This window comes from Crassostrea angulata, chromosome 3 (assembly GCF_025612915.1).
Source record: "Crassostrea angulata isolate pt1a10 chromosome 3, ASM2561291v2, whole genome shotgun sequence".
NCBI lineage: Eukaryota > Metazoa > Mollusca > Bivalvia > Ostreida > Ostreidae > Magallana > Magallana angulata.
Window position 1 is genome coordinate 45220123 of NC_069113.1, and position 23037 is coordinate 45243159.

The 23037-nt window shown below is 30.8% G+C and overlaps 1 protein-coding gene and 1 long non-coding RNA gene across 2 annotated transcripts; one reads left to right on the top strand and one right to left on the bottom strand.

Moving 5' to 3' along the window:
* Window positions 1–3033: 3033 nt before the first annotated feature.
* Window positions 3034–10909, bottom strand: LOC128175976 (arylsulfatase B-like). The gene is made up of 14 exons (XM_052841916.1): window positions 10557–10909; window positions 10273–10384; window positions 10035–10086; window positions 9529–9632; window positions 9192–9298; window positions 8799–8860; window positions 7740–7841; window positions 7518–7581; window positions 5754–5851; window positions 5397–5533; window positions 4968–5026; window positions 4566–4689; window positions 4227–4375; window positions 3034–4143 (listed from the first exon to the last, which is right to left on the bottom strand). Exons 1-14 carry the CDS (start codon window positions 10660–10662, stop codon window positions 3971–3973), a joined length of 1449 nt encoding a protein of 482 aa, XP_052697876.1. The 5' UTR covers window positions 10663–10909; the 3' UTR covers window positions 3034–3970.
* A 9982-nt stretch (window positions 10910–20891) lies between these two features.
* On the top strand, window positions 20892–22715 carry LOC128175978 (uncharacterized). The gene is made up of 5 exons (XR_008242740.1): window positions 20892–20977; window positions 21392–21486; window positions 21762–21902; window positions 22263–22349; window positions 22615–22715. It is a non-coding gene; the product is annotated as an uncharacterized LOC128175978 (long non-coding RNA).
* The last annotated feature ends 322 nt before the right edge of the window (window positions 22716–23037 follow it).

Consider the following 23037-nt stretch of genomic DNA (forward strand, 5'->3'; position numbering starts at 1 on the left):
GGGTGTAGTTGCATTAATTGGTCTGTTGGAAGCATTCATTTGCTGACAGTCACTTTTAAACATTTCAAACAAAATATTATGTCTATTTCTAAATGTCTTGCTTAATGAATTGGCGTTTGTTGAATATTGCATTTTTTAAGACATTGTATACTCTTTGTTAATGAACCTACGATTGTGATTTTCGAATGATTACAGATCAGGCAAGACAAAAATAGTACTGTACAAAGATTGGTCTATACATGTAATTATCTGTTTTAAAGAACTATACTTTTGGTAAGAGTTTTCTCTTTTTTCATGAAATCGATTCTGATTGGCTGATGGCGATCACAAGAAAACCATTTTTATCGTTTATGAAATTGATGTTTATATATTGTAAACCACCTTTATTCGCGTGCGAGAGTTTTTTGCGAGGTTCGCAAGGACATTGTCGGTCCAGAATATTTCTCACGCGAACCATTCGTTATCGTATAGTTGTTAAAACAAGACTGGTCTGGAGAAAGCTTGGTCGCGAACATTAGTCGTAGTGAACCACTATATCGGAAGTAAATCGCGAAATAAAGACTTGCGAATAAAAGTTGATTAACAGTATTAATCCAAACCTTCTTCGGAGAAAAAATCTGCCAACTGAAGTAACACTGAAAGAAAGTAATCGATCGAGTAAAAGGATTTATATATTGACATCCTTACAGGAAAATTACAAAAGTGATTGTCAGCACTATAAATGTTTACATATCATTCTATATTTTAGAATATCATAACATCTTTAGTTTAAAGGGGCATGGTCACGATTTTGGTCAAAAATTATATTTTTAATTTTAATGTTAACACTGCTTCAGTAAGGCATTTTTAATAGGCATCCAAAATTTGAGTGTCATTTGAAGAGTTATAGGCGAGTTACAGAGCTTACAATTCTTCGCTATGTAAACAAAGCGTTTGTTTACATTTTGAGTGTTGAAGTGAAAATTCCAGTTTTAGACCTAAAATGAATGTGATAATCGTAAGGAACTGTTTATTTATGCTTAGAATAAATAATAAGATAGACAAACCTGTTTAAAAAAGATTTTTTACTGGTATATTGAAACTATGTAAACAAAAAACAGGGCACGAGCCTTGTTTACATGACGAAGAATTGTACGCCCTGTATCTTGCTTAAAACTCAACGACTGGCACCCAAATTAGATTTGATCCTTAGAAATGCAATTCTAAAGCATTGCAAATAATAAAAACAGAAAAATAAAATTTGACCAAAATCGTGACCATGCCCCTTTAAATGGTTTAGCTTTAAAACTGAGCCATTGTAGTTTGCTCGTAAATAAATGCAATTCATATACCGGTATGCTATTATTTTCAAAACATATTCATCAAAGTCTTGCAAATATTAAACAAATAGAAAGAAACCATTTTAAATCGAGCTACTCTAATGGAGGTTTGAAGAGGTTTTAGACGTAATTAAAAAAGAAAGACAATAGTCAAATCTAATACTTTAAAAACAAATATTAAATTTTACAATATGTCTTGCACCATAGTATGATATCCTTATTGATTTATTTTTTTCAAAAACATGAACTATAATACTTTTCCGTTACACGTCTTGAAAGTCAAAGGGACTAGAATCTTTTATTTAATAGGCTAGTACTGACATTCAGAGAAATGTTAAATGGCTGTAAAAACGATAACCACGAGCCGTCAGAAAGAGACTAAGGCAGAATGGCTTGAATATATTCTTTTTAAAGCACGAAGGGGAGGGGGGTCATAGGAAACTTACATGTATGTTGATTCAAACTTTTTTAAGAAGCATTATTCGTAACAGAGCAATGTGCCCATAGTATCTGTATTAATCCTTAGTACTCTAACACAAATATTTGTAAAAGTATAAATAAATCAATAGTTGTTCATAATTTTATAACGTATTTTGTTTGCAAATATTAACAAAACTTTTTAAAAAACCCAAAACATTTATGATATTTAACAATTTAACCACTTTAAACAAGAAAAAAAGATTTTAGAGGAGAAATTCGAATTTAAAAAAGGTGTAGCGTTCCTTTTTAAGTGGAGTGTAATATAATATGTCTTCTTAACTTGTCATAGATTTTTCATTGCATATAGATCAAAATAATTATATGTTTGCTTTAATAAAACGACACAATCTTATTTCGTTTAAAAGTGAAAAGGCATATTTTTTGTCTAATCATCATGAACTACACTTTTTCCTTATCGTGTTTCACTTTAAGGGCATGGTCATGATTTGGTCAAAAAATTAATTTTTCGATTTTGATGTTTACAATGCTTCAGTAAGTCATTTTTAATAGGCAACCAAAATTTGAGTGTCATTTGATGAGTTAAAAGCGAGTTACAGAGCTTACAATTATTCGCTATGTAAACAAAGCGTTTGTTTACATTTCCAATGTTGAGGTGAAAATTCCAGTTTAAGAACTAAAATAAATGTGTTAATCGTTAGGAACCGTTTATTTATGCTTTAAATGAATAATAAGATAGACGAACCAGCTTTAAACAGATTTTTTACTGGTTTATTGAACCTATGTAAACAAAAACAGGTCACGAGCCTTGTTTACATGACGAAGAATTGTGATCCATGTATCTTGCTTAAAACTCAACGACTGGCACCCAAATTTCATTTAATTATTAGAAATGCATTCCGAAAGCATTGCAAATAATAAAAACAGAAAAATAAAATTTGATCAAAATCGTGACAATGCCCCTTTAAATAAATCAATCAGAAGTTTTGATTTAATACATCTGAAAAGTCAAATTACAAATTAAACCCTTATTTACATTTGATTAACAATCAGAATAAACTCAACAGATTTTTTTTATCTTGACCTTTACAAATGGACGGAAATATTTTTTTTCTATTAATAGCATTTGTAGGTCAAACGATATTCTTAGGATATCTTTCGTTAATGTAAAACATGCAATAATGGAAAATCTGAAGTATAAAACATTGCCTTCTTTAATCAATCGCAACATTGAATTAAGGGATTTGATGTCAGAGAAAAGTGGATACCAACAAACTCAAATAACAAATGCCTTTATTGGAAATAAAATGTTAACATAGTATACATTTATTAGAAATGAGTTCCAAACTGGAACCCCATATTTTGTACAGTTTTTTATTTACTGATACAATTTTTTAAAATGATGTTATTTGAGATCAAATAGTACTTTGAAAATTCAGGACTGCCAGTGACTTATGGTAAAACTCTTAAAATTATCTGATGAAAGTTGGAAAACCGGACTGATTTCAACTTAATAGACTTAAATTTCATCAATTGTAAGAAAAAATATACACGTCATCACACTTTTTGAGATGTCAGATAAACGTAAACTAAAGCATATTTTAGCATCAGAAAACCGTATTGTTTTGTTAAAAGTAAAATTTTTTAGGCAGAAATTTGTTTATCTTGTTTAATTTTATTGTCAACTTTATCAGAAAACAAAATCTACAAACACATTTTAAAATTAATTGTTGGGATAAGAAAAACTATAGCATTTAGACATACAACTGAGAAAAAAGTCAGAAAAAGAGTTTTCCCTTTAACATAGATAAAATGTATTAAAAAAAATTGGAAATTTAGAATAAAATCAAACTGCGAAAATATCTTGAACTTAACAGTAATTCTAGTTACTTCCATGTGATTCTATTCACATAAAATATATTAAACTATCTTGCATAAATTTTAAAGAATTCAAAGTTTTACAAAAAAGTATGACATCATAAAACACTGGATCTACTTTTAATTAAAAGCTTTTAATTAAAAGCACCAAACAAATTTATCAAACAAACAAGTGCTTTACATGCATTCGAATGAAGATAAAGTAATATTTATTAACAGTGTAAACTATTTTTTGATAACCAAGATGAGACTAATCAAGTGAATATTCTGTGATGTAAAGTTTAGATGAAATATATAAAATAAGAAATTCACAGACTTATTCAGACTACATCACATTAACACCAGCCTGGTGTCCAAAATCCTCCGTAATTGGTAGGTGCTGACGATGCCGAATTTTTGGGAAAATTTGCAGGAACAATTTGTTTGTGATAGTACTCGAGTCTCGACTTCAGTTTTTTAATAATATCTGGGTGCTTCTTGGATATATCGACATGTTCGTTAGGATCGTCTAAAATAAGAACAAATATATGTGATATAACAAATCTTGATCCGCTTAGTAAAGATTTTTACACGCACCAACGATTTACTTACCTTTAAGATTAAAAAGCATCATTTTGTCGAAAAAAGGACGCGTGTCGTTTAAAGATACATTTTCATACAAGTCAGACACGACTTGGTCTGGCTTATACCAGTCTTGGTAGGCCCCAGGGTAACCATCGATCAACTTATAGTCACCCATCCTACATCAAGATACACTTATATCAAAAAAGAAATATTAATTTCATATAACCGACTCAAATATTCAGCAAGATTTCTTCGGAAAAGCGAGTGAAATTTCCAAAAACTTACGTACAAAACAATTCATAAAAATTAAAACAGTGAATTTTATTAAAAAATCGTTTATTGTCACACAAGCTGAAACGAGCATACCTAATGGCAGCATGACCACAGATCTCCGGCCTTAAATCGTCGATGTTGTAGATAAACTCGGTTCGTTTTGATTCCCCTGCTGTTCGTAGACTATCCCACTGATCGATGCCATCCAATGTCGGGTCTAATATATATATATATATATATATATATATATATATATATATATATATATATATATATATATATATATATATATATATATATATACATATATATATATATATGTAATTCAAAGATAACCAAGTAAACGTTTACTTTATGCAGCATTCTGCATTCACAAATAACATTAAAAACCAATACAACACAAACTTCATGCTTTGAATATAAAATTGAGGGTTTTGATTAATTTTTTCAAATGCCGGAAACATGGACATTTTAGCACGTGTTACATAGTATTACCTGGCGTTCCTCCTGCGGCGCTTAGCACTGTTGGCATCCAATCTACTGCATGAATCATTCTATAAATCAATATTTTTTTTTTAAACTAAAGTTCCATCATTAGAAAAAAAGATAAAGTAACAGCAAAATGATTATAAGTAGACTTGAAAAAAATTCAATGGCAAAAAAAAGATAGAAGAAATAATCAAAATGGTTCATGTCATCAAACTTCTCGAATTTATATCGAAACTTACAAGAAACCTAAATGATTGGTCAGTGATCAGATCCTTTTGATTATTTTTTTTATTACAGCCGAGTTGTGATTTATGCCTATTGATTTTTAAAGACTTTATGTGTAAAAAAAAAAAACATATATTTTTTATTTACATTTATTGATACCATGTTCAAATATTTTATTGATGAATCCTAGAGTAAAATAAAATGACCTACCCTGGATAAACATAGTTTGACTTTTGAATCCCTGCCCCGGAAACAAAAGCAGTTGCTCTAGTTCCTCCTTCAAACACAGTGGTCTTTCCACCCCTTAAAGGGTAATTATTCCCAGCGTATGTAATCCAACCTCCATTCTAAAAATACCAGAAGATTCATTTACTTTAATTGCTTGTTTTCGGTAAGGATGATGAAGATGAAAACAAGCCAACAACTATAGTTCTCTGAAACTGTAGGTATTGACAAACGTCTTATAACACTACAGATACGGTAAATCTATTGCCTTTTTAACAATTTTTAACTACATGTATTTATTCAGATTTATGGTGAAGTATATCTCCTTTCCAGAGAACTCACATCGGCAGTAAATACTATGAGAGTGTCGTTGAACATTCCCTTTGTCTTTAGAGCTTTTGTAATGTTGCCGATAGCTTCATCCATTGCAGTTACCATTCCTGATGATGGAAGACAAGGTAAAAAAAAATGAAAGCTGGATAACTAAAAAAATATGTATAATTTATAATGATATTTTTTCTTGTTAAATCAAGCTATGCAACTTTGTGTCAAGCTCCGAAGGTTCAAGTGAGCTTTTCTGATCACCTGTTGTCCGTCGTCCGTCCGTCCGTCCGTCTGTAAACTTTTCACATTTTTTACTTCTTCTCTAGAACCACTGAGCCAAATTTAACCAAACTTGGTACAAAGCATCCTTATGGAAAGGGGATTCTAAATTGTTAAAATAAAGGGCACAACCCTTTTTAAAAAGGAGATAATTGCAAAACTGCGAAAATTGGGTGGGTGTCTTAAAATATCTTCTTCTTAAGAACCACTGCACCAGATATGCCAATATTTACAACGAAGCTTGTATATATAGTGAAGATTCTAAATTGTAAAAATCGCGATCCTCGGGTCAATACTGGGGTCCCAAGAGGGGTTGTAAGTTGATTAAAAAAGACAAAATTAACATAGAAATATATGGGGGGAAATGTTTTTAAAAATGTATTCTCAAGGACTACAGTGCTAAAATTAGTTAGATTACTATAATAGTACCCTGAGATAGTGAAGATTCTAAATTGTGAAAACCGTGATCCCCGGACTAATACTACGTATGGCTCCAAAATATGTTTAAAGTTTAACATAGACTTATATAATGGAAAAATGTTTTAAACTCTTTTTTTTAAGAATTACAATGCTACAGTTTGTGAGATTACTGTGCAATCATTCTAAGATAGTGTAGATTCTAAATTGTTTAAATCATTTTTTATTAAAAGAAGTATTAAAAAAAAGAAAAAAGAAATTTCCAGGATAAGTTTATCATAGTTAGATCATCTGTGAATGTTTATCGACTAGTTTTTTGGTTTTTTTGGAATTTCGATCCCGACATCAATTACTCACATATCGGGATCCAAGTGATCTGGATTAAAGATCATAAATTCAAACAACTTCAAAAAGGTGTGGATGTTAGTCTTCACGAAGTTTTGATTCACAAACACACAGTTAGGAAAGATAAAGGAACAAAAGATAAAAAATGGTTATGGAAAAAAGTAGGAATCATTGATATACTTTATCAACTATATATATAGACTTTCCATGTTTTTTGAGTTTAGTCTATAAGACAGATGATCGATGAGAATGCAAAATCTAATATGCCTAATGTCCCCATCACACCTGCAATATTTTTATTCGATGAATCGATAAAGAAGCTTTTAATGATTGAAATACAAAACATATCATCTTTTAATTATTTAACGAATATATTTCAATTTTTTCAGTGAAATTGGATTTTTTTTAACGCAAAAGGGTATTTTAGAGCTTAAAATTCAGTCTCATTTGATGTGTAAAATAACTTTGAATAAAAACATGCCAAAGATAAAATTTTCTTCTTTTTATGTATTGTTTAATATATGGCAAAATCTTGAAATATATGAGTTTTACAATATTTATTCAGGGTTCACTTCATAATAAACCCTTTCGAAATAAAATGATACACGGACTATTGTTCAGGTGAGCGATTTGTGGCCCATGGGCCTCTTATTTTTTATTTCGATAGACATTTGATTTTGTGAACCCGTTCAATAACGATGTTTACATAATAAACATACGAAGACCCATATTCATAGTTACCTAGGTAGGTCCGGCGGGATTCTGTATGTACCTTAGAGTACATGTCGCTATACTTCTGAGGGACCTGCAAAAGGCATTCAATTCAGTTAAATAATGTTAATTTCGAAACTCTAAAAAGTACAGTGATGGATTACAATAGATAAGTAAAGTTCAATCAATCGTATATGTGATGTGCATGTACTTTTACGCACTGTCGACTCACCTGGACGATTCAAGACTCACCTGAAGGGGTTCGTGTACTGATTGGAAAGGTAAATACATGTACATAGGTTTAGATGCATCGTGGTCTTTAATAATGGACTCTGCTCGCCTGGCATACAAAATCTGTTTGGCGAAATAAGTGCAAAACTTTAAATGAAAGAAAGTTTATGTTTCCCGGATAACTAACGGAAAGGCGAAAGGGAATTTAACAATTTAAAACACTTCTCTTCCTTTAATAGTGGTTTTATGTCTGTACGATTATTTTCTCTGAATCAGATGTAAAGAATATTTTCATAATGTTCGATACTTGCTATTTTTTTTTTTACTTAAGGATGAAATTCATATATGTCGCGGCTCTTGAGTTACGTACATTTACGTACATTTATGAACCTAAAGCTACCAACAGCCTCGTAAATTTAATTTTTCATCTGGTTTATGAAATAAAATCCAGACTGAAGAAAATTATTTAAAACAATTTAATTATCTTTTTTCTCATATGATCATTCAAAAATTGTTAATATTGATATAGACATAGAAAGGAACCTTCTTCAGGTGCAAGTCCAGTAGAAAAAAATTAATGGAACATTTCATTGAACTTTGATTCTAACATTACGTACATTTTTATTATTTTTGTACCAATCGTTGTGCCTGCTACTTTTACAATTTCTACGGACATTGATTTAAGTTGGTATGGGACATTTCCATGTTTGGACGTACGTTCTATCGAAATTAACAATTAAGTATAATTTTAGAAATGTTCTCTTTCCCAATTTGGTTACATAGCAGCTTAGCATAATAGGTTAGTGCGTTACCTGCTGATTTGTAGGTCTCAAGTTCAAATCCCGCTTGGATTTTTATAATTTTTTACTTATCGATGAAAATTTAAAACATATTTTAGCCCAAATATTGTAAACTTTGAAACTTCTAAACTGGTAAAAGTATTAAGATAATCAAATAACCGAACAGGATTAAAAACAAAATGAATGGGTTTAAGATTGAAGCTAATCAAGTCTGCTGCTTCTTGTATAATTTACTTTTACCTACATTGATTTTCCCTGAAGAAATACGAAGTTTACTCACCGTGGAGTATTCACCTGTTGCGTTAACAGGTGTTCTATTGTCTCTGAAGTCTTTACCTCCAGCTGTTAACGAAAATTAACTCCTTTGGAAACTTGTAGACAGTTTTGAGTGAACGTTCTTTCTAAATAGCTTGTAAACTTTTGAAATTTTTTCAATATATAGGATCATATCTAATTTTTGGAAAACAAAAATGATATAGTTGTAAATTGGTTTGATGACGCATGATACTCAGTACCGATACTGAGAGAATAGTAATCCACCGTTTATGTTTATCTTTTTTGTATCATGATCTTTTTAAAAGTACCCAGAACATATGATAATATGGTTTAATATGTTTAGAATGATATAGTGTTATTAATTAAATACATGTACCATAATTATTATGGTTATTACCGATACTGAGATTGTAGTAGTCCTCTGCGCCGTTGTAATATCCGTAGAATGTGTCAAATCCTCGATACGTAGGGGTACACTCCCACTTACAAAATCCCAAATGCCACCTTAGAAGCAAACGTTTCATAAATATATATTTGTACGTTATATCTGACTAATAATTATTTCATTGACGAGAATGAGTTATTCGTGTTAATGCAAAATGCAAAGGTTAAAACAAACTGCACCTTAACTATAAGTAGATTCAATCCGTGGATGGTTTTGTTATCAATTGTGAATGTAAATGTTCTAAACCATATATCATTAGCAGAACGCAATCTAGTAGATTGTTACTTACTTTCCAATCGCATGAGTTGCGTACCCAAGTTCCTTCAACTTCTGAGGTAAAAATGTATTGTTAAGAGGGGCACAAGTGGCTTGTTGTGGTAAGATCACAATATGCTGCAATATAATTCATTGTAATTATTTTTGATATATTATTTATTCTAACCGTGAAATTGCTAAAAAAAAAAATAACAATTTTTGTTTCAATTATATACCCTATAGGAATTGGGTCTAATGATGTTTTTTTAATGAAATTGAGGAGCGAATAATTCAAATTATATATAAAGTCGTAGTACATTTGAAAATAATGTTTGTGTATTTGCAAAACAAAACACAATTGATAATGTACATGCTTTATTTTAAAATCGTATATTTAAAATCGATTTTTAAAAAATTAAATTATGTAGTTGGTATACCATTTCTCTGATTATAATGTGTATTTCAATTTTTCTTCTACAATTTACAGTAATAACATTAACTCTGATTAATACATGATAGTTGTTAAAAATGTATGTATACCTGTAATCCTGATTTAAAGGCATATTGACCGGTCATAAATGAATTTCTTGATCTAAAAAGCAAAAAAAAAAAGGTTATAAAACCAATATCTCTCTTAAGCTATAACTGGTTTAAAATGAATATGAAGATGAATGCTTAGGTAGGGTTACGATTTTGATAAATTACAGGTATTTGAATGATTTGAACAGGACTAAATCCAAAAAGAATGTATTTTTTTAATTTATTTATTAAAACTCACGGTGTGCAGACTGGCATTACGTAAGATGAATTCAGGATCATCCCACTGCGAGCCAATTTATCGATATTTGGGGTGAGGACACTAGGGTTGCGAAATCCAACATCGTTCCAACCTGGAAGAAAACATTCATTTACTTTGCAATAAACTAAATTGTGATTTTTGTGTTGACAATTTTACACGCTTAGCTTTCTGTATGCTCTTCAATGTTATTCATATATTATACATCTAGGTGCATTACTAGAATCTGATATGATGCTTAATTAGTAATTAGAAAATCTACGTACCATAGTCGTCTGCCACGATGAAAAGAATGTGTGGCGGTTTGGCCGAGACATACGGAAGAAAATGAATGAAGATGCAAAAGACGAATACTGAGACTGTTGTCTCCATTGTTGATAATGTATTAATATATTTTGTCTCGGAATACTTATATATTGGCGTAAGTCATGTGAATAGCCAAAGGGATCAAAAAATGGGACACTGATTATTAAAAATGTCTTGAGTATGTACATACGTTCAATAACTGGGTCTGTTTGACGCAGTGAAGATAAAAAAAAAAACTGCGCATCGGGTATTTCGATGAATGATTTTTTTATGAAGTTTCTAGAGAAATTAGAATACTCATGCAATAAGTTAAGAGTACATATTTTTTCCAGTTGGTTAAAGTATTTATTGTACAAAGGTAGTTTTTCTACCTAATTGTTGAATTAGATTTTTTTTATCGTTATTTATCGATTTACCGCATATGATAATATAAAATCAATAAATAATGATCATATGTTGTTTTATCACTAAAATCAGCAGTTTTAACTCGTGATGTATGGTAAACTTTAGATTATTCAAAGTTATTATGAGCTTTGATATTTAATTTGCACACTTGAACACGTTATAATTGTTACTGCATTTCAAAACAGAATCAGTTTGATCCGAAACAAATCGGCAGGTAAAACCGGACGTTGAGCCATTGTAGCCATAATGTTTAAGCTAATAATATAGCATTTAAAGAGAACAAACCAATTATTGAATGACAAGCCCCAGTTTCAAATTGACAAAATATGAAAGAAAATATCAAACTAACATTACAGTTAAAATATCTAAACATCAAATGGAGTAATTAAGGTTAAGAAACAGAATCACATTGTATAATGTGATGAAAATACTTGAATTCAATGAAGCTTGAGGTATTCGATTTATAATACTTAGTAAAGAGTTATTGGACAATTTTGAATCATTCTAAATAAGTACGATATTTATCGCACAATAACGATGAAAGTAAAATGACTGATGACATATAAGAAGCCGACTATTTAGCAGTGAAAACTGTTTGAAGAGTTATCTTCCATTGATCAGAGGTATTTTTTCAAAATATATTTGTAGGTGAATGATCGCTTTATTCCATATTTGAAAAAGAGAGCGTTTATGAATGTATTCACTGAGTCATATGTATGGAATTCATGTTATTTCTTTTTACCAGATCTTGATAAAATATGCTTTGTCCATTGACTTTAATGAACAATTCAATTATCGAAAAACAAGAAGATACTATGATTAAAAACATCAGAGCATTCATTTATACATGTACAAAATCTGGTCCTCGTAGATTAATGCTTTAAAGCTACATGTGCATAATTCAATAACTGTTTAAATGGGTGAGCAATGTTTGTTCTTATTTTTCATCAAGTTTCATTCAGTTATAAACTCTTCATGCAATAAAATTTAATTTAGACGCATGTAAAGTATTGAATATAATTTTTCAAATATCTGATTTACATCCCGGTACGGACTGTAACGCCCAAGATTGTTATATTCAACTTCATGTGATGTCGCAAGCTTTTGTGGTATGTAAACAGTTGACGCCTAAGCGTTGGTACGGTGTGGGCTTCCACATCAAAATAATAGACAAAAGAGACAAAATTAGCAATAAATATGTACGTACATTGTATTTAGCTTTAGTTACATAGAGCAAAATCCCATTCAACTGGATATTGGTGACATCTAAATAAAATATATGCTAGTGTTTCAATGACACCACAACATACACATGTAGAGAAAAAGATATGGAAAGAAAGTCCTCAAAGTCCTAAACATGTTTAGAATATTATTAGTTAATGACTGTGAGTTTAATTTCGTTAACCATCATGTTGGAATGATCAAATTCAGATTTACTCTTAAATTTGTTTTAATAACGTTACAAGCTGCTATCATATTGTTAGCATTATTCTCTTTTGAGCAGTGGACAGTCATAAACTTCATCCACTTTATTCGCAAGCCCTCAGATCTTGTCTCTGGAAAAGGTGCAAGTGTCGGAACTTCGGACGGTCTACGCTTCGACTCCAATTTCCTATATTTACTTAGCAGACGTATGATTTTTCACAATTTTAAAAATAACGCATATATATATATATATATATGTACCTGTTGAAGTAGATTTTTCTATTTGTTTTGATCGTGATTTATCAAAGAACTGCGAACGCTTAAGCTCGTTTCCCGCCAAAATTTATATTTAAATATTTCGGAATTTCTGTCAGATATTCAAAAACAAAGTTATATTCTTAAAAAGTATAATACATTCCTGATTGAATCATATTAAAATAAAATTTGTGGTCAAATTATTTTTTTAAAACGAAAGTGTTGATTATTACGGGGGACTAAAAAATTTCTTCATTGAAATCGGTCTCTATGAGCGAGGAAATTTTTAATCATGTGCATAAAAATTAATCATCACAATTAACGTTAGATTTTAAAGTAAATTTTCATTTTAATTCATATTTTCTTATTATTTTTTGAATTTTTAAAACGGAAGTATAATGGTAGAAAGTCTTTTTATATATAAATATATAAAATTTAATATATAAAACAGTATCAAAAAAATCACAAACCATTGCCCATTTTACAGATTGTCACCTTTTCCTAAACATATGCGCCATCTAATCCATTGCTCAGATAATGACCCCATTGGGACAAATGAATTAGCCACACTTGTCGTTGATGTCTCTTTAGCTCCTAAAAATCTATCATTGACAAACAAAAATTTTGCTTTAGGTTGAAAAAAAATTTAAAACATGTATTTTGTTATGAAATAATGACAAAAAACTTCCGTCTGATTGTATTGATATAAATAAATTTTAGAATGCTTACTATTAATTAATTAATAAAATCTGTAAAAAAAAAAATAAATAAAAATAAAAAAAAATCCCTTACGTTTAAACATCAGTGAAGAATATATTGGATAGGATAATGAAAATTGTAATAAAATCATTAAATCTTGTCTGATCCTGATAAAACGCAGGTGTGCGGCGGAATAAGAACAAAGCTTCTAAATGGAGCTATTTTATACGACTTTTAAAAATCTGTCAGATGTAATTCAATGAAAAAACGCCAATTTGTTAAATCGCATTGACCTTATAGCAAATATAAAACCTACATGTATGTATTTCAACAGAGTATGATAACCCCAGAATCTCTTGAATGGTTTAAATATATTAGCATGTCTTTTAAAATAGGATAAGGAAGTTCATAAAAAACTAACATTGATTCATCAATTATCTGTTACAGAATAATATGGCAAAACATGTTATGTTATATGCATTTTTCCTTTGTACTGTAGCAAACAAGTATCAATAACAAATTATACAATGTACATGTAATAAAATAATTTCAAATTAATTGTTGGTACAACACACAAGTCACATTTTTCATATAGACATTTTTTAAAAGATTTTCTGTTGTACGGTAGGTGCGCGTTGACATTATGCTTTTATAGCATTATGATAAAAATAAAGCTTTGCAGTACGTTAATGAAATAACATTGAAGAAAAAGTAAAAATCATACCGCGTTGAAATTTTATACAAATCACAATACCATCTTCAGAGATATTTCCCTTTTTTACTTTTTTTTTTATCAATTTACATCTGTAATGCTCCAATTATATAGCAAAATTTGGTGCATTTCAATATTTTGAGATGGTCTTCATCAGACGGTAGAATTCAATAAAGTTAAGAAAATGATATTACTAACAACATAATACATTTTGTAAAAAAAAATATAATGTAGTATTTTTTAAATCTGTTTCGAAGTGCGGAAAATGACTACTATATATTCCTTAATTGTAAATGTACCTGTATTTTGAGATGGTCCCTAAAAATCCAGATGATCGATTATCATCAATGTTTAAACATAATCTAGAGTTGGTGTAAATTACATATGGTTAAAAATTAAACAGTTTGGTACTGCATTGTAGTATTCCAACAAAAAAACCAAAATCGTGCCCATCCAATACAAAGATAAAATGTTTATCTAGTCAAAGATCATGAAAAAATGCAACAAATTCTAATCCTATTGATTACATTCAGTTGAATACCTACTTTGTTTCCTTTTTAGACGGAGGCTCTATGAGCCTCCTCTATTGCTACCGGTCAGCTCACATGTGACGTCGATAGTGGATTTGACGGACACCACCTAGCGGCAAAAATTGCAATATTCGTTTGGGATTCAAATTTCAATATTATTATTGAAATAAGCATCTAATTTGCATTTACAACAAATAGAACTATACATATTGCGATCAATAAACATAATTTCTCTCCACAATTTTAGTTTATATATCAAATTCTAAGGAAGTATGAATATGCATCAGTTTAAGAATAGCAATGGTGTAATCGTTTAGTGGCTAATTATACTTTTTATACAGCTTACTGTCCGTGACGTCAAATAATGAGGATTCCTCAAGAACCATCTTGTGTTGACCGAAATGTTGAATAATTATGAGATTCAATGGATAAACACGGCGTGGTTCTTAGTCTGTATCGTATATTACTTGCGCGTTATCAATTAATCTCCTGCGGAGATATATCTTTCTATATATAGCTACACTCCCGCCCCCGGGATCGATCTAATAAAATTATTATTCAACAAGTGGAACCACTGCTATGTGAACTTGAGTATTTCCCCAATTAAGTACAGACAACCGTGATCGTAGCATGGCACATTTTAGTTTAGCTTTACTTGGCATGCATACTAAACCTACTATATAAGGATAGTGAAACAAATAAATTAAACATCCAGATTACACCCTTTAATGCAACCCCCCCCCCCACACACACACACACACATTCAATGTGTGCATAGGTAGAGTACCCAGGCCACATGTTGTGAAGCTTGATTAATCCTGCATTCTCTGGCCAGCGCTGTCGATTCCAAAGTAAGTTGTGAAGTAAGTATGTTTTTGCAAGCTGATAAAAGTGTTTCGCGTTAAAAAGGCTAAACACATTTTACAGAATGGACATATTTTCTTTTAAAAGTAAAGTACGGGGTATTACAACACCTACCGCGGTATATTATTTTAAATTTAGCTTTATAGAGATATTACAGGGAATTCTCTTCATCTTGGATATTTTCCTTTTTAACAATAGTTAGATAAAAGAATAGAAGTCGTGCATATACTGAAAGATTGAACCTTTTTACAGCAAAAAAAGCTCGCAATTGCGTGTTAAATGTTTTTCCGAAATTCTAAATTTATATCTCTAAAATTTTGTTTACCCCACAAGTAAAATCTGTATAAATTCGTAATATTTTCATCCGTTGCAGAAAGTCACGATGAAATGTTTACAGTTGATGGGCTAAGCTGTTGATCAAAAGGCTGAGCTAGCAATATTTACCTTTTGGACCGCCTGAAATGATTAAATTAACGGTAATTTTGAGCAAAATTGAACAAAATGAGCTGTAGCGTCTTTTAGATATAAATATTTCACCTTCATAACTTTTTGAAACGCTTAGAAATGTATCTGATCACTCTCTGCAATCGAATCGTACATTCTGCAAAAGAAAACGAACAACAGCTATGCAACATGTAACATTACGGGTTTTTAAGCATGAACGATTTTTTTTCATATGAAAAAAAGTTCACTGTTCAGAAGCTTTTATTGATTATATATCATAAATTTCAGTATTGTGAATCATTAGGTATAGTACTTACTAACAAAATATTTTTTGTTTGTAATTTGTTTTTGCATATTCCATAAAAGTGCATGAATATATTAGCAAAGTAGTTTCTGTCCTGTAGTATTTAGTATTGCAAACTCTTAATTGATACTCTAAACCTTCTATACCTTAAAATTTGAAGAAGAAAAACCCATTGTTATTTTTGGGAGTTGATTTTTATCAACTCTTCTATGCAGTTACTCTGGCAAACCGGAAGTGAAACTGTGTTTGGACCTAACCACAGATCATCGCCGCTGACAAGACCTTGTTCTCGAAAATAATCGATAAATTCGATGTAATGCATTCTGAGGATTAAATATTATTATAATTAAATATTGCTTGGATCCGTAAAATTTTCATGAAATATTTACATTACTGAAACATAGTTTGATGGAATTTATTCTATCTTAAAATATTACGCAACATGATTCATATGATGTTTTCCTAGAATTCTTAAAATTGTCGAAAAAGCCCGAAAATTCATATTATGAAATATGCGTTATTCAATTACGGATAAGAAACTACTTGGCATGCGAAATTACATATTGTTCATTTTAAGATAAATATCAATCAATGAAATCAACTCCCGTCGGTACTTCGATTCTTGGAATTATCAGATTAATCTCCTCCGCAATGATGCCTCCGTCTCTCAGTACTTTGATTTTTCTACAGTTCCACATCGGCCGTCCTTGATTTGAACGCGTGATCATACTTTCGGAAGCCCCGGATACTCAAAATCAAACAACTTCTTCTGCAGTAATAACTCTTCAATTCTTTCCTTAACAATTGAAATGTTCTACTTGATAACGTCGAAATACTTACGAATCAGAAAAAACCAAATAATAATCTTATTTTATTTTCAAGTTTGTTAAACATACTAATCATTATAAGAATTTGTTTAACATATAATAAAAAAAAATACTTTTTTTTCATTGTCAAACCTAAAAAAACTCTGTTTAGAATACTCTGTAACTCTGCCTTATAGTTTTCCTTCCATCCACTTTCTCTGTATTACTTTCCCAATGATGAACTATAATCCAAAAAGAAGTATTACTAATAATCTTACTGCACAAGTATCAAGCGAGATAATCCAAGTTTAGTTTGGATGAGTGTAAATGCACAGTCTTTTGTACTTACCTGGTCTCTGAAATATTTTGCGAGCATGGAAATGATATCAAATCTATGACACTGCTAGCTTTCTTAAAAGGCATATGGAACAAATACTTAAGTTTAGTTTTAATTTATTTTGGCAATCTTGTTTGTTTGTCCTCCTGTTCTTACAGTAAATAGTTGGAAAATTTTAAATTCGGACAGTCTTTAGAAAAACAATACTATCCGAATTTAAAAATGTTCTTACCAGACACACATATCCTACACAACTCACTAAATCAGCAATATGTAGGGCGAAAGACACACTAATTGATGAACTTCTAAGAATTGTAGACCAACAACAGAAAAATTTCTTTTGTTCTCATCCTCAAACCAAGAAATCATAATATGTTTTAATCAGCCAAACAGTTCTTTCCCATTCTACAACAATCGGAAAACTTACAAGAACTGATCCAGCCTAATGATATACTTCACAGCAGACGCCAACCTCCAAATTTGAAGAGCATTATTCATTTCATTAAATCCCGTTAAACCATCTGTGATTTTGATCTAAAAAAAATAAATGATAAATTGTATTTGTTAAACAAATGCAGGATTTTAATTTTTCTTTTTTTGTTTTTGTAAAAAAGGGTGTTTACGTATTTAAAACAAACTAATATATCTTTATGCTGTTTCACTTTGAATAAATCCCACATATAATTAAGATTGAATGCATCTGGAGTGACACATCGCAATAGAAATAAAGCTATTGTTCTAAATCTGTTTTGTCATTAAAATCAAATACCGGGGAAAACTAGTTCCTGTAGATTTGAAGTCTAGAGTCTTATCAATTGGCGTTCTTTGTTTATTTTTAACTACCTTCAGGACAAGGTACGTGACAGCGACAAAATCTTTTATTTATGCAAATGTCAACAATACAATGAAGTCAGAAAAACCGCGATCATTATTAAATCAATTATCGATTCAAATTTAGAACACGAATTTGGTAAATATTTTGTAAAATCGTAATGATTGAAAACGGACTTTTTCATTTTTGGCGTACATTTCAATATAAAATCTGTTTTACATAATGTCAGGCATATTTTGTTTTGTCTTTGTTTAAGTTAACTTTGATACGAATTTAAAATATTTACATTTTCCAGCGTCTTTGCCTGTGACAACACTACGTATCGATTTTGTACTATATAACCTAAATCTTCAAATGACGCCAAATTGATGGCCTTAAATCATAGAAATATAAGTAATACGAAATCAATCTTTGAATATTATGAGGTGATAATTGGTCGGGGCGTGATCAAAATCCAATAAAGCCCAAAGGGCTTTACGATAGATTTGATCACGCCCGACCGAAATTATCCCCTCATAGTACTCATTCCTTGAATAAATACTAAAAATATATATAGAAACAATTTTCAAAACATTGAAAAAATTAGTAACATCTGAACTTTCAACCTTTGATTGAGTAAAACACATTTACCCAATAGAATATGTCTAATCAGATATATACCCGATAGAATATGTCAAATCACATATATGTGCGAGGTTGGATCGTGAACTATTAAAAAAACCAAAGGTTATATAAGGCCAATAAATTATTTAATAAAAACATCGGTTAGAAATATACCGAACACAAAAAAAGAAAGCTTTAATTTTCAAACTTCAAAACATTTACACAAGGTTGTTTTTTTTATAAACCATTTTTGAATTTTGCTAAGCTGATAGTCAGAATGTTTTAGGGGAAATTAAAGGCTGAATACGCACATGTGTGAGAGAGATGTTCCTACGATATTTTCTTTTATTCTAAATGATCACATTTATAATTTGTTTAAGAATATTCTTTTGTCATATCAAACAAATCTACAGGCGTCTTTTAGTTTGTAGATCTCTTTTTTTAAAGAATACAACTACTATTTTGGTGGTTTAAATATATCTGGGGTTTTTTTAAATCTAAGAAAACCGTTAAACGATGTGTATTAACCCATCCTGCACGTTCTTCAAACTTCAAATTGCAGCGACTGTTCATTTTAACACATCTACAAGTGAATAGATAGGTTAAATTGCAAGTATGATATAAAATCGAGAATGCTGAATTTTAATCAATATTTTATGTAGTTTACAAACCGAAAAATAAAAAGATTTTAAAATTTGCGAGATGCGTCTCTCGCAATTTTACGTGGATATTAATTCCTCGCTTTTAATTAGAAATATACATCATGCCGCGGAACTGCATACACTGATTTAATATCGATGTTAACACGCACATACTTCAAACCGAAACAAAAATTTGAGACACAATTGAAGTTATTAACGTGATGGACAACTCGTGTATGTATGGAATAACTTGTAAAACATTTTTTAACTCGTAAGTTTCGCCCTTTTTGACAATAAATTATGCTATTTGTTTCGTATGTTCCGTACATGCTCTCAAGTCATCATTTAATAATAACTTATTCATGAGTTGTAAAAGATATTGGTCTTTACATTTATGTATACATATAACTTTTACATGTATAAAACGGCAAGACATTCCTAAGACCTCTTTTAAAAATGCAAACACATGAAAGGCAATAATGGGTTTTGGAAAGTCCAACATAACAAGAATAAGAACCTTCAAATCAACAAAAAAATACAGTCTTTTTGTTGTTGATAATTTTCAGAGTTGTAGTTGAAAAGGTGTAAATAATCAATTTTTAATATCAATTGCTTTTATTGAAAAACAAATGTACAGGGTGTTTGAGTTATGTGTATGAAATGTGTAATCCATTAAATTGTACACAGCTAATTGTGCCACATACGTTTCACATATGTTTGAACTTAACACACGTACAACATACGTTAAACATACGTTACACACATGTGAAATCAAACCGTACGTTAAACATATGTTGAGAAACGCATGGTTAACATACGTGTGATAACATACGTTCAACATCACATATGTTTAACATACGTTAGATTTTACATATGTTTAACATATGTGAATCACATGTTTTACATATGTAGATCTCAACCACATGTTACACATATGTTAATAAACACATGGTTAACATGAGTTCTAAAAACCATGTTACACGTGCGTTAATAATATATATGTTTTACATATGTGTGAACTGAAGGCATGCATTTGAATAACTTTACATGAAAATTATCTGCATGCGCGGATCTAATGGGCGGGGGGGGGGGGGGGGTCGGAGGGATCCCCCCCCCCCCCGGAAAATGAAAGTTAATGAAATTTACACAGTAAAATCATCGCAAATATGCCTCGGACCCCCCCCCCCCCCGGCAAACACAATTATCCTTCGGACCCCCCCCCCCCCCCGGAAAAAAATTTCTGGATCCGCGCATGATCTGCATGTACATGTCTGATGTTGCTTTATCACTCATGTCTCTGAAATGAATGCATGTGAACATGTGTGAAGAAAAGCCTTGCTACTGTGCGTGTTTATTGGTTTAAACTCTGCATAAATAAAGTTGTTTCATTAACAGAAGCCACGTGTCAATTCGATAACGAATCCGGAATTAATACGAAATCGGTTTTAGTTTTGTCGATGACAAAATATACGTCACATTTTTACGTCACGGAGGCAGAAGATCGAACTGCAGGATTTAGCAGAGGTAGGCCTAATGATTGTCAAGTATTCGTTTTTATTTACTTGCATTTGAAAATTATACCGTACAATTACCGATGTCAAAAGAGTAAACATGTAGCACGGAGCTGTAACTGTGTTCTCCGGGAAAATTCGGGTTGAATAAATGACGATAAAAATGATGTTTCCCCAGAAAGCTACAACTAAGCAGCTATTTGGTTTAGTTAATATAGAAGAACCAATACTTATTAAAACCCATCAAATATATGTCGATCTTGGATAAGACGCATTTGAAAACTGAAATATTTGAAAGTAGAGAAAAACTAGAGCAAAGCCTATGCAAAGTAACGAGTAGGTCTTCCATTGCAACTAAGTGAGATGATTATTGAATTGCCTCTATTAAGTTGTATTCTTATTGCATGGTAATTGAAATTTTTTATAGGCATGCACTGGCTGCTTGACATATCCCTGGAAGAGGACACCAACTAGCTAACACAGTCAATGACAGATGCCTCTTTGAATTGATAAAATCATAATGTAAGTACACATACCATTGCATTTCACAATTTAAACATTTTTTAAGGGTCATCAACACCGCTGGGAAATTTTTTTCCATACAAATCCAACCTAATAAATAACTCAAAGGTATGGATTTCTATGACATAGTTCATTAAAAGTGGAAGTCACTGGGTGTTCAGGATCATTAATGATAATCTGTTGCATGACACCTACATGTACATTTGTATTTCTTAGTAAGTAAGTGTAAAATTTTGATATATCTAATTATCTAATGCATGTATTATATTTTGTAGCAAATGGATATAATACAAAAATTTCAAAGATCTGTTTTGATGTAGCCTGAAGATTTTGTAATGAATGATCCAGGATCCAAAAGTTCTTCGCGGAGTTCAAAGACAGTTGCAATGTGGTTGCTAATTTAGTGACAGATTAAGGTAATTCAATTTATAGATAAGAATTAATACAGGCATGTATCCAGTTACCCCCTATTTTTGTTGCAGCAAAGATTTTACTTAAATTTTCATATAAAAAGTGAATTATCAAGGAGTTGCCCCCCCCCCCCCCTCAATGCATGCACACACACACACACACACACACACTTTTCTGGGGACTATGTGAAACTATGTGCAAGTGTACTTTAGAATATCATTTCACCCAAATGATTCAAGCTTATTTGCATAAAAAATATTTACCTGTATACGTTGTTTTCCGCTTACATGTATAAATTATTTTTTTTATCGTGTATTTAAAAACTCTAATGATTGTATGTACTTAAGTTTGCATTAATATTTTAGAAAGAAGTTCAAACAAGCATTGTCATGGGAAAACATGAAAAAGGAAGAAGTTGGAGGTGGACAAAAATCAGGATGAATATACTAGAGGTAAAAATTGTTTTGTCAAATTAATACTTGTGATTGACCTTCTATTTTGCCCCCCCCCCCCTCTCTCTCTCTCTTTCTGAGAGCTTGCAAATAAAAGAAAAAATGATTAATTGTAAACTTTCTTCATGTTGTATTTGCAATAAAATCTAAATGGATCCTGTTATTCTTTAACAATATTGTTGAATAAAAATGCAACTGAGGCATTGACAAATTTTACTTTATCATAAAATGAAAATTAATGTAAAATTCTTTGTTTTTTTTCCAGAAACTATTAAAGCACAGAAGAATGACAACAATATAAATCTAAATGTAATCATTCAAGGAATTAAAATTCATTTTTAATCTCGAAATTGTCTTTTTTCTGTAACTCTAGTTTTAGATTAACAAGAAGCTGGAAATGCAAAATGAATATTTCCAAAGATCCACTGAAGTAACTGAGTAATCAATTGAAGTGATTCAAGTAGCAAGATGAAGTATATCAAGAATGAACTGAAAAATTAAAAATATTCAAGTAATTCAATTTTAAGCAATTTACATGTGATACGTATGTAATTCATGTAAAAAACGTACGTTGGATCCACATACGTAAAACGTATGGAATGTATCACGTATGTCTAACACACGTGTAACATACGTTTCACATGTGTTCATTAACGTACGTTAAACACACGTGGTACTTAAATCACGT

Bases quoted from the DNA above. Each gene is read 5' to 3' on its own strand.
- LOC128175976 (XM_052841916.1), bottom strand. From the start codon at position 10,662: ATGGAGACAACAGTCTCAGTATTCGTCTTTTGCATCTTCATTCATTTT. The intron at 9,299-9,528 runs GTAAGTAACAAT...TTTGCTTCTAAG, and splicing joins GCAACTCATGCGATTGGAAA to GTGGCATTTGGGATTTTGTA. The intron at 4,144-4,226 runs GTAAGTAAATCG...TTCTTATTTTAG, and splicing joins GATGCTTTTTAATCTTAAAG to ACGATCCTAACGAACATGTC.